Source organism: Ooceraea biroi, chromosome 4, assembly GCF_003672135.1.
Source record: "Ooceraea biroi isolate clonal line C1 chromosome 4, Obir_v5.4, whole genome shotgun sequence".
Lineage (NCBI taxonomy): Eukaryota > Metazoa > Arthropoda > Insecta > Hymenoptera > Formicidae > Ooceraea > Ooceraea biroi.
In genome coordinates, this window is record NC_039509.1 from 7,733,809 (window position 1) to 7,747,109 (window position 13,301).

At 30.9% G+C, this 13,301-nt stretch overlaps 1 protein-coding gene across 1 annotated transcript; it reads left to right on the forward strand.

Moving 5' to 3' along the window:
• The first annotated feature begins 2,878 nt into the window (after positions 1-2,878).
• On the forward strand, positions 2,879-12,828 carry LOC105274761. Its single transcript, XM_020030190.2, has 9 exons — positions 2,879-3,230; positions 10,003-10,236; positions 10,410-10,571; positions 10,785-10,940; positions 11,012-11,080; positions 11,143-11,220; positions 11,334-11,599; positions 12,397-12,556; positions 12,641-12,828. Exons 2-9 carry the CDS (start codon positions 10,011-10,013, stop codon positions 12,793-12,795), a joined length of 1,272 nt encoding a protein of 423 aa, XP_019885749.1. The 5' UTR covers positions 2,879-3,230; positions 10,003-10,010; the 3' UTR covers positions 12,796-12,828.
• Positions 12,829-13,301: the final 473 nt, after the last annotated feature.

Consider the following 13,301-nt stretch of genomic DNA (forward strand, 5'->3'; position numbering starts at 1 on the left):
GAATAGCCAGTCACGACGGATACATGACTGCAACGAAGATAGGAACTGTCGACCTAGGAAACTGTGAGTTGAACAATGTCCTTTACATACCAAATCTTAAAATAAGTTTAATGTCAGTAAGTGCACTAACCGAAAAAGGTGGTAAAGTAATTTTTCATAGAGATACAGTAACAATAAGTAAAAATAAAAATGTTGTTCTTGAAGGAAGGAAGAATTTAACTGGATTATATATGATAAAAGGTACAATTAAAGAAACAGCTTTAAATGTTAAAGAAGAGGTTAAGGCAAGACTCTGGCATAAACGATTAGGACATGTTGGAATAGATAATATGAAGAAGTTGTTAAAATTATCCGAAGGTATTGACATGAAACAAGAAAATGTAGGAAAATGTAGGACGATCTTAAAAATTGTGAAACGTGCACACAGGCCAAGCAAGTAAGAACATTCTTTGGAGAGACAAGATAAAGGGCCGAACAACCATTGGAAATAATCCATACAGATGTGTGTGGACCTATCTCTCCCAATACGTGGGACAACAAAAGATATTTCTTAACATTAATAGATGACTACACAAATTATACAATGGTGTATCTTCTCGCAGAAAAATCAGAGGTATCAGAAAACCTAAAGGAATATATTATAGAAGCTGAATCCAAATGGGACTTAAAAACTAAGCAGATACGTTGTGACAACGGGAAAGAGTACGCAAATAAGGATTTACTTACCTGGTGCAAGAAAAAAGGAACTAAAATCAACTTTACGCCACCCCATACTCCTTAACTTAACGGCAAGGCTGAGAGGCTCAATAGAACATTGGTAGAAAAAGTCAGAGCGATAATAATTGATGACGAAAATAAATATCTCTGGGGAGAAGCAGTGAGGGTTAGCAGCCTACCTGCATAACAGAAATCCAACAAAAGCGACCGACAGAACAGCCTATGAAATGTGGAATAATAAAAAACCAAACTTAAAAAATCTACGAGTGTTTGGTTGTAAAGCTTGTGTAAAAAAATCTTGAGCAAAAAAGAAAACTCGATAATCGAAATATACTTACAAAATTCGTAGGATACACAGACACTGGCTACAGATTATGGGACAAGCTGAGAACAAAAATAATAATATCTCGCGACGTACATTTTATAGAAGAAGAAGATGATGAAGAGAAGAAATAACATGGAACAATACAACTTAGAGAGGACAGCGAGGGAAATCAAACTTCAGAAGAAGAAGACAACGAGATAATTAACAAAGAAATGAGCGACGATGATATGGAAAGTGCGACAGAAGAACTTGAAGAAGACACAAATAAAGATAAGCAGACAAAAATACCACTAAGAAGATCGCAAAGAGAGAGGAAATATCCTGAGAGATACATGGATTATGTTTATTTAACTTATAAGAAAGCAATGGAAAGTGAAAACAAGGAAAAATGGCTGGTAGCTGTAAACGAAGAAAAGGCTGCATTGCAGCGAAACAACACATGGAAATTAGTCACAAAGGAAGAAGTAGAAGGGAAAAAATGCCTTTCAAGTAGATGGGTATTAAGAAAAAAGGAAAACGGAATATATAAAACAAGACTGGTAGCTAGAGGTTGTGAACAGAAGAATGAAATAGACTACGACAAATTGTACTGTCTTGTAGTAAATACTGCCGAATTACGCATATTGTTTGCTCTAGCAAGCAAAAATAAATGGCACTATATTAAATTTGATATAAAAACTGCTTTCCTTTACGAAGAAATCGAAGAGGATATAGAGCTATGAGGTATGAGTATAGATATATGAGGTTACCAGAAGGATTTAAAAATGGTACAATATGCAAATTAACGAAGGCTTTATACGGATTAAAGCAAGCTCCAAACAGTTGGAATCAAGCGACGCAGTAGCGTCGCGACGCCAAGTATATAATCAAAAATAAGGTTCCGAACAATGAGAGTCACTGTATAATATCGAGTGTTACCAATTTCATTGTATAAACGTCGCGCGCTATCAAGTAGCTTATCTGGAATTCATGCCATTTGACAGGTCATATCAACTTATGATTAAAATATCTCAGGAATTAAAACCGTAATCAAAAATCTAACGGCACTTGTATAAAAACATGTGAATGCGAGCTTTCGATCGCGACCAGTTCGAATAAGATTGGTGCAGTCAATCCTGAGATATAATCGTACGTTAGAATCGTGACGTTCCATTTTCCGTATTCTGGTTCAGACTCACGTACGTATGTTCGCACATACACATGCAAAACGATTTTGTCCCTCAAGCTGCTGTTCACACATGCATGATTTAATCTATTATGAATTAAAAATGATTTTAATAATACATGGGAAATGTTTTATTTTACGATAAAGATATAAATCGCAAATACTATAAAAAATGTGATATATACCCAGCAAACACTGAATATAAATGCAATGTAACGTAAGAGTAACATGTAATATAACAGATGTTATACTCTATTTATATTATAATAATGTAATCTTACTTTATATACACAATATAATTGGGTTATGAAACTATTACATTACTCCGCTATTTATATGTTATAATAACCAAATAGTAATATAACTGCAATGTTGCGTGTTACAACACTGTTGTATTTATATTATATTGATATTATATTTCCCGCCCATTCTGTGTGAACATAGCCTAGAAGTTTAGAAATAGCGCTGCTCTCTTCTGGTTTGCTGTTTGATCTGCATGCAGGAATTACGCGTGGATGTGAATTTATATGAAAGGTAATCCTTTTCATCTTCATAAATAACCAGTATATACATTCTACACAACGTACGTGTTAGTTCGACCTGTATTATTCTTTTTGGTTAATATTTGTTGGTTATCTTGCAAAATTGTTGTCCGAAAAATCAAGGTTATGTTTCAAGGACGATTCATGCGTTGCAGTATAAATTTATCACTTAATTCTAAATTTTGTTACATTTTAAAGAAAATGGGTTAGCGTTTATACATTTTTTGCTATTTTATATTGTCTAAAATATCGTAAGAAAAATGCTTGCTTTATAGTTATAGCTTCATACGTGAATATCACTGGTTGACTGGTAATACAATTTCGATGTGCTTCATTGATTTGCACATAAGACATAATCAATTAATTAAGCATTGTCCAGACTGCGTAACAGAACTGCAGTTGGTCAGTTATCAACGAACGCTGTTTTATTGAACTATTGACATTTGAACAGTTTCAAAGTTTCAAGGTGCACTGCAAACACGTAAGTAAATGATACAAATATCTGTATTTATTAACTGATTATGAATAGCAATAAACATTCATATTTAAAAAATGCAATGAAAGTTTCATTGTATTTTTTAAAGAGCTTATGTCAGCAGTTCTTATAGGCCTGTTTAATTGTATATTTCTTTGATTATATATAATTGTTTCTTACTATTCGTTCACAATTACATGTTTTTATGTTTTTATTTCTGTTACTTTATTTCTATTGCAGCACTTTATGTATTAGTTAAAAGTACTGAAAAGTATATTTGATCTTTCAATACTCGATATTTTAATTAAATGTGCTGAAAACTGCTTGAACTATCCACTGACTCTGTTATACATATTGTGGACACGTAGATTAACACATTTGTGTGTATATATGTTTAAAGTAATAATTATTAACATTTTCACAAATGAAAGAATCAAATTCATGCAGATTCCCTAAAATGTAAAGAATATAATACCAAACCTAAATTGTTTTTACTTTACACTTTTCCTCTAAAAAGTGTTTATTAGAATAAATATTAAATAGGATAAAAATGAAGATTACATGAAAGACAAGCTAAAGTTATATTTAAGATTAAATATTATAAAATATAACAAATATATAATTTTCTCCAAGACATTTTCACACAAGTTTCATTTCCGTATAAAAATATTAATTATTTTTAAACTGTTTTTTTTTTAGTACTTCTATATATGCAGAATAACCTGACGATGTCATTAATAAATAATCACGTGACTTGATTTAAGACAATATAAAATGAGAGTAGTGTACTTTTAAAATATTATTTAAATTTATTTTCTTATAACTCCAATATTTTTCAAACTTAATACTTTATTGTGAATACATAAAAGTATAAAATTTTTTATTTTATATCATAACATTTAATGTAATATCTTAATATCTTGATCTTGATCTTGATCTTAATATCTTAATATCTTGAAATTTCTTCGAGTTGTCTTTAATGCGATGTATGCTTTTTCATTCCATTTATTCCACCAATCATCTTTAGAGAAAAACATTTAGATTAAAGTGTACAGAATTTTGTTTTAGTGTTATATATATATAGGGTGGCCCATTTTAATTTATACAGTCGATTTTTTAAAACACTAAAAGAGATACGAAAAAATGTTTCAGACAGACATGTCACGATTTCGAGGGGGACATAAGATGATACCATTGGTTTGACCTTGAATAGTCGTTTGAAGGTCACGCGAAGATCACCTTCAATTTCTTAAATTGAAACCCCAACTTTTTATTGCAGATTCTTATTCTCCATCGAAAAGTAAGTAACTTTTGTCTGAAACATTTTTCCGAAAAATGTCATCTTATGTCCTTAAAATGTCCTCAAAACTCATCTTGAAGATCATTTTAAGGACATAAGATAACATTTTTCGGAAAAATGTTTCAGACAAAAGTTGCATGTTTTCTCGCGTAGAATCCGAATCCGTAATAAAAAATACCATGTCTCATTAAAAAAACATTTCAGACCGGAAGTTAGAATTTCGATAAATAATGACCCGTCTAGTTGTATCCACATTCTCTGTCGTGTATGGAGATCAACGTTCGAACAGTGTATTGTCGAATACCAATTTACGTAATCACGTGACATTGGTATTCGACAATACACTGTTCGAACGTTGATCTCCATACACGACAGAGAATGTGGATACAACTAGACGGGTCATTATTTATCGAAATTCTAACTTCCGGTCTGAAATGTTTTTTTAATGAGACATGGTATTTTTTATTACGGATTCGGATTCTACGCGAGAAAACATGCAACTTTTGTCTGAAACATTTTTCCGAAAAATGTTATCTTATGTCCTTAAAATGATCTTCAAGATGAGTTTTGAGGACATTTTAAGGACATAAGATGACATTTTTCGGAAAAATGTTTCAGACAAAAGTTACTTACTTTTCGATGGAGAATAAGAATCTGCAATAAAAAGTTGGGGTTTCAATTTAAGAAATTGAAGGTGATCTTCGCGTGACCTTCAAACGACTATTCAAGGTCAAACCAATGGTATCATCTTATGTCCCTCTCGAAATCGTGACATGTTTGTCTGAAACATTTTTTCGTATCTCTTTTAGTGTTTTAAAAAATCGACTGTATAAATTAAAATGGACCACCCTGTATATACAGGGTGGTCCACTTAAATCGATCATCTTAGATATTTCACTTGTTTTTGATGATATGAAAAAATGTCTAAGGAAAAAGTTGCACCGTTCGAAGGGGCTATCATGATGACAGAACAACAATTTTTTCAAGGCTATTTTTTTCGGAGATTCAAAGGTCAAGATAATTTTTTTAAATGGAACTACATATTTTTATTTGCGCAATTTTATAGCCAACATCGAGAGGAGTTCAGCGACCTATGACAACATGACCTTTAAATGATCTTAAACGCGGGAAACAGAAAAATCAAACTTTATACTCTTCAACACAAAAGTTTATTTAAGGAGGTGTTCGAAATGATGTCCTCCGACTTCAATACATTTTCTAAGGCTCCATGGACGTTCTACTCATCGAAGCCACCTTAGATTTTCGACGGTCCAATAGTTCATATTTCTTCTATTTACTTGTCCATGGTTAGTGAACATTGATTCATCGGTAAACACTCTCATGTTCTGGAATTCAATGGAATGTAAGATTGAAATAATTCCATACATGGATTGTGTGCGTGTGTGTATGTGTATGTAAATATTTATGATTGTGAAATGCTTTCGCAGTTCAGTTCATTTCCTGAGCTTCTCGATATCAGAGTTTAAATATGACTGATTATACGAAAGAGGAAAGAATAGAAATGTTTCTTATTTACGGTGAAAGCGGAAGAAGCTCTACAGAGGCGCAGAGAATGTACGGCTAAAGATACCCTGAAAAGCGTTTACTATCTCGCGCTGCTTTTGACCGTCTTATTAAAACATTTCGTGAAACTGGAAGTGTTTGTTCACGTAAGAAAATGCGACCTCGTTTGCAAACTAATGAACCAGCAGAAGTTACTGTTTTGGCTGCAGTGGCAAATAATCCACATACCAGTTCTCGACAAATACAAAGAAATACTGGTATTTCCAAGACAAGTGTTTTACGCATTTTTAAACGCCACTCATTTCATCCATATCACATTGCATTGCATCAAGAACTTCATGGAAATGATTTTATTAATCGAATAGAATTTTGTCAATGGGCGCTACAACAGTTGGAGGTCAATGAATTCTTCTTCAATAGAATATTGTTTACCGATGAATCAACTTTCACTAACCATGGACAAGTAAATAGAAGAAATATGCACTATTGGTCCGTTGAAAATCCAAGGTGGCTTCGACAAGTAGAACGTCAACGTCCATGGTCTTAATGTATGGTGTGGTGTTTTACACAATCGAATCATTGGCCCTTTCTTTATTGATGGTACATTAAATAGGCAAAAATATGCTGATTTTTTGTCCCAACAATTATCAAACTTATTGGAAGAGGTGCCGTTAGAAACTCGTTTACAAATGTGGTATCAGCATGATGGTTGTCCGGCTCATAACGACGTGTTGCACGTACAGTTTTACACGAAATGTTTCCGGAACGCTGGATAGGAAGAGGAGGACATATCAGTTGGCCAGCACGTTCTCCTGATTTGAATTCTTTAGACTTTTTTGTGGGGAATGTTAAAGAACACTGTTTACAATGATGTACCAACTACACAAGAGAACATAAAGAGAGAGCATTTTGAATGCATGTACTAGTATAAATTCAGAAATGATAGAAAGGGTAAGAGTATCATTTGTGCATCGTATTACAAAATGTATTGAAGTCGGAGGACATCATTTCGAACACCTTCTTAAATAAATTTTTGTGTTGAAGAGCATAAAGTTTGATTTTTCTGTTTCCCGCGTTCAAGATCATTTAAAGGTCATGTTGTCATAGGTCGCTGAACTCCTCTCGATGTTGGCTATAAAATTGCGCAAACAAAAATATGTAGTTCCATTTAAAAAAATTATCTTGACCTTTGAATCTCCGAAAAAAATAGCCTTGAAAAAATTGTTGTTCTGTCATCATGATAGGCCCTTCGAACGGTGCAACTTTTTCCTTAGACATTTTTTCGTATCATCAAAAACAAGTGAAATATCTAAGATGATCGATTTAAGTGAACCACCCTGTATATATGTATATATATTTATATAAAAGAATAGTTTATATTTATTTCATTAGTTTAATTAAAATATATTTCGATTTTAGGGTTCTTTTGCATATTGAGGTGTGTAACGCGCATGCAACTTTTATAATATTTCTTTACGCATAACTCGCACTCTACGTTTATCATGCCGAAAGATATTAGATATTTAACAAAAAGACGAAGGAATCAGATTGTTAATCGAGATTTACACTGTAATGAAGATTCTATTTCATTACAGTATCAAGATTTTATTTCAGATTCTATTTTATCGAATTCAGCATCTAATGTAGTAGAACAAGCGGCAAATATTAATATAAATACAAATGTTGGCACAAATAGTATTTCATTTGAGGATATAAACCAATCGGAGAAATTATCAATAGGATCGCAGTTTGAAAGCAATGAAATATGTACTCCTGACACACAAAATAATATACCTACATTGACAGAAATTTTTAATAATCAGTGCAACAAACAAAGTTTACGGGAAGATTTACAGAAATTAATAATAGAACGTAATGTTCCTCACAGTACTGCTAATGAGTTACTTTGAATATTAATAAAGCATGGTCATACAGAATTGCCTAGTGATGTTCGAGTTTTAGTTGCTACACCACGTAACGCGTCCGTAAACATAAAAGATGTGGGTAATGGTCGTTATGTACATTTTGGCCTTACTTCTGCTCTGGAGCAATCCATAGAAATTTACTCACAATTTATTAAGACAAATGAAATTAAAATAAATATAAATATAGACGGATTACCAATTTCCAAAAGTTCGACTAGCCAATTCTGGCCCATTATGGCATCGATTGAAAATATTGGTATTTATACAGAGCCATTTGTAATTGGTGTATATCACGGCATGTGTAAACCAAGCGATGCGAATGAGTTTCTGACTAGTTTCGTTAATGAATTTATGTTTCTCTCTGAAAATGATATAATTGTTTGCAACAAGAAATATAAAGTGAAGATTAATGCAATACTTTGCGATGCTCCAGCTAAGTCATTTATAACGTTTACGAAAGGACATACAGGATATTTCTCTTGTTCCAAATGTGTACAAGAAGGCGACTTCCTGTGCAATAGAGTAATTTTTCCTGAAATAAATAACATTTTACGTACAGATGACTCATTTAAAAATAGAACTCAAATTGAACATCACACAGGCGATTCTATATTAGAAAATCTTTCCATCGGAATGATTTCACAACTTCCACTCTATTATATGCACCTTGTTTGTTTGGGTGTTACGAAACGATTGTTACAATTATGGATCAGGGGAAATAAACAAAATAGATTACATAGAGAAAATATTAATTCAATTTCACAATATTTAATGGATATTAAAAATAGCATTCCATCTGAATTTGCAAGGAAACCTAGAACTTTAGATGATATTGATAGGTGGAAAGCCACGGAATTGCGACAATTTTTGTTATATACTGGAATAGTAATTTTGAAGTCAACTATACCTCCGATTTGGTATAATCATTTTCTTTCTCTCAGTATGGCAATAAGAATAATGGCTAATCCGCAAATATGTACGTCATTTCTTCATTATGCACATTCATTACTATTATATTTTGTATCCAATTACGGTACTATTTACGGTGAAAAATATCTATCACATAATGTGCATAACTTTCTTCATATTGTTAATGATGTAAAAACCTTTGGTTGTCTTGACAATTTCAGTTGTTTTAAGTACGAAAATAACATGCAGAAGATTAAAAAAAACTGCATCAATGTGGAAAGCCCTTAGAAGAATTATCAAATCGCATATTTGAAGAATTAAAACAACCAATTATACAACACCCTCTCCTACATTACCCAGTTGTTGTATATACAAAAAGAAACAAAATTTCGTATTTTCAGTATAAAAATTTCAAAATTGCAATAAATGAAAATGATAAATGTGCTTTACTTGATGCTAATTCTGTTGTTTTTATTTTGGATATAGTTAAAGAAGAAAGTACTTTATTTTTTCGTGTAAAACGTTTTTTAAATCCAAAATCTGTTTTTACTGTGCCATGTGATTCGAAAAAACTGGGTATATTTGTTATTTTAAATACAACTGCTTCAGAAACTACAATAGTTCCACTCACTGCAATAAAACAAAAATGTTTAATATTGAAAGATATGAATCAGGCTGATTCTTATATTATAATACCGCTTCTTCATACTAACAATTAGATGCTATACCTTTTTGTAAATATATTTTTTTGCTTTACGAGGGTAAATAACCCTAAAAACATATATATTATGATTAATGTAATATGAATAATGTCATTGCAACGTATTCCTTTGTCTTTGTGAAAATACTTATTTCGATAGGCATATTAGAAGTATACAAATTTGATTCATATGAAATTGAATAAACCTTTGTAAGGTAAGTCGAATTTACAAATATGCCGTATCAAGCGATGCAGTAGCGTCGCGACGCCAAGCACATAAAAACAAGGTTCGGAACGATGAGAGCCACTGTATAAACGTCGCGCGCTACCGTATAGCTTATCCGGAATTTCATGCCAAATTCATGTCAAACAACTTTTGATTAAAATATCTCAGGAACTAAACACACTGTTTTCTTATAGAAAAGGTCATGGATCGTGGCGAAAATATAGGAAATAAGAGGTATTCCGTTATCAAGTTTCTTATGGATAACTCATATTCAGAAATACCAACGTCATGGTTAATACTCGATGGCAATAAACAGAAGTGCTTCTGGCCACCACGAACATCAAATGCTGCATCCCTAATAGTAAATTGCACAAGTCCAAATTTAGAAACTTGGAACCAATTTGAAGTTAACATCATAAAACACAGTAGTAAGCACTCATGCATTTATATCTTACACAGTATGTGATTATATTACACTATTAGATCATATAAGTTAAAATGAAATATATTATTATAATATGTTTGTAATTATTATTATAATTATCCCATATTTACACACGCGCACACAGCTTAATATAGGTGTATAAATTTTTTATTATAGCATCCCTAGAATCTGCAAGGAAAAGTGCAGCTGACTCCAATTACCAAACAACTGATGAAGACAAATTGGGATGTGGCAAAAGGAAACATACGTTATACAATCGATACGGAAGTGAACAAGAGGAAAGTGATAATTGTGAACCTCGACCCTGTAAGATTAAGAGTATGTATTAAAAAAGATGTATTTATAATAGCTACAAATCTTTTAAGAAGTTACTAAACATTAATGTCTCCTAAAGATTAATGATTTCTACACCTAAACAATTGTCTTGTTTTTATATGGCAGTTTTTTCAAGACAGAGATAAAAGTGAAATAGTTCATTTCAGTTTTTAAGTACTATAGGCAAAATGTTTTAAAAAATAACATTTTTTACAGGGAAAACAATCAGTATCAATAAAAGTGTTTCTACTTTTCTATCGTGTCCGGACAACCTAAGATTCAATGATGTATCAGATATATCTAATAATAATGTAGTGGAAAGCTGGAGAAATGTAACTGATGCAATATGCAACATTCCAGTTTCCCAACCTGGTATGTAATATGTGATGTTATTAATACTATGTATGATTTTATTATTTTATAATACCTGTATATATTTCCAGAAAAAAGGGAGATTTTGCGTGCAAATCCTGAGGATACACAAATATCTGATATACCCATAATATTTGAAGGTATACATATTGTTAAAGTCAACAAATATTTAATATAATATTAATATGTCTAAATAATGTAGATGCTTCATTATCTGAAAACATATCTGAAAGGCAAGAAGTGCAAAATGTGCAAGAGATGCAGGACTCGAATATAAAAGGTATGTATTAATATTTGCGTATTATTTATTAATAATTAATGCATAATGATGACTATTAGTTAAATAGTAATCTGACATATATAAAAAATGATGGTATACTTTTTACGTTGCAGAGTATTTCGGACAAATAATACAAACGCAAGAAGAAATAATACATTCGCAAGCACAAATAAGACGTGCACAAGCAGCATCTAATTTAATGTTACGAGATATAAAAGAATTGGTGAACGGAATGGAAGAGGGTATGAGGAGTCGCGCTCCTCTTACAACAAAGGGCAATGACAGTTTGATTGCAGAAATTTTACCGTTACATACGATTGAAACCATACGAGACTTCGATTCATTATTACAAAACTCTGATGAAGCAGTTATGCAATTTGTAAATTTTTATATTAATTTATCAATCGTATAATAATAAATTTTTATTGCATGCACGTATTAAATCATAAAATTATTTCAATAGCACTTTTATTTCGATATTGCATATATCTATTTCTTATATCACATGTGCAAGATTTTATGATACAATATTGATATTAATACTGGTACTGAAAGTATTTAGGAACATGTGATACAGAATAAGTAAAAACTATTGATATTAAATATTGATATTGATATTGGTATTTTGTTAACGGTCTTACAATTACGACTAACATTTTTTCACGTGCAATGACTTTAAGCGAAATTTTGGAGTTGTATATGGCAAATTAATTGCTTAAATTCTATTAGCATATTTTTAATATTCTTGTATTCTCTAATTACGTCAAAGGAGCGCAAAACGCTGCGAAAAGTAATCACAATATTGATATGATTATTTTGCAAAGTGATAGCGACCAAATGAGAATTACTTTAGGCAGTAGAAAAACCTGTGTAGTTAAAAGAACATTTATAGTGTCTACATAACAATTTCTATGTTTTATTTAACTATTTATGTTTAACTACATTTTACAGTTGCATTTTGAACATCTGATTGTGAACAAACTTAATTCTTATTCAACATTTTATTTCATTGCAATTGTTACAAAAAAGTTTGCGCAATCTAGAGATTTAGTTCGTTTTACTCGATCTTTTGTTCCGTGAATGTCAATGAAATATACTGCTATCTTAATAAAGTTAGGATAAAATGTTATATAATAAAATGGAAAATTTTCTAATTGTTTATTTTTCTTTTTATAGAAACAGTTTTTGTCAAAGATTGGAGGAAATAATCCCCGCGATAATATTCATCGCGCACTTTCAAAACTATTTAGCAACGAATGTGCAATACATTGCTCCTGGAAGGGTATTCGCAACAATTTCAAAGTCGCCGATTTATATTTCATAAAAATTATGAGAAGTATGTTGTACATATTATTAAAAATGTATCTGTCATTCGAAATCTTTTTTAGATTTCATTAATTCCATATATTTTTCTTTCCAGGAGACATTATTTTACAGTATTCGACTTTAACAGAAGCTGAATTTGATACCATAGTGGCTGAATGGCTACGGTTTGCTAAGCAGAGAAAACAAAGGGAAGAAAAAGGAGCACACCAGAAGGAAGTCGAACAACAAAATATAGAAAATAATAATTAGTTTATTATTTTAAAAAGCAATTATTTAATTTAAAAACCAAAGATTTGTTTTGTTAGTTTAAAATTATTTATAAAGATGGTTTAATTATTATATTATAATTATTATATTATTCTATAGTTTAAAATTATCCAAAAACAGATTTTAATTTTAAAAGAGACTATAACTTTTGTTGTTATTTAAAAGTTGATAAAAGTTGTTTAAAAGTTTGTAAATTAAATATAAAATTTAAGTATAGGAACTATACATAGTATATTATAATACATATATTTTATATACATTATATATATATATTAGTCAAATAATAAACTTTATAAAAAAACAAATGTTATTTTAAAATATATGATAGAAATTTTATTTAATGCATACTTAATTCTTACAAACGCGAATACATAATTTATATTAAATTTTTAACAATTTTGTAATTATAGAATTGTGTTATAATCTTGTTATTAAATTATTACATATTAAATTGAAAATAATTATTTTACAAACGCGAATACATTATA

What these genes read in the sequence shown, in the direction of transcription:
- LOC105274761 (XM_020030190.2), top strand. Translation starts at nt 10,011, where the DNA reads ATGGATCGTGGCGAAAATATAGGAAATAAGAGGTATTCCGTTATCAAG. An exon ending in CATTCCAGTTTCCCAACCTG is followed by an intron (nt 10,941 to 11,011) that starts GTATGTAATATG and finishes ATATATTTCCAG; the next exon opens with AAAAAAGGGAGATTTTGCGT. An exon ending in TTTCATAAAAATTATGAGAA is followed by an intron (nt 12,557 to 12,640) that starts GTATGTTGTACA and finishes TTTTCTTTCCAG; the next exon opens with GAGACATTATTTTACAGTAT.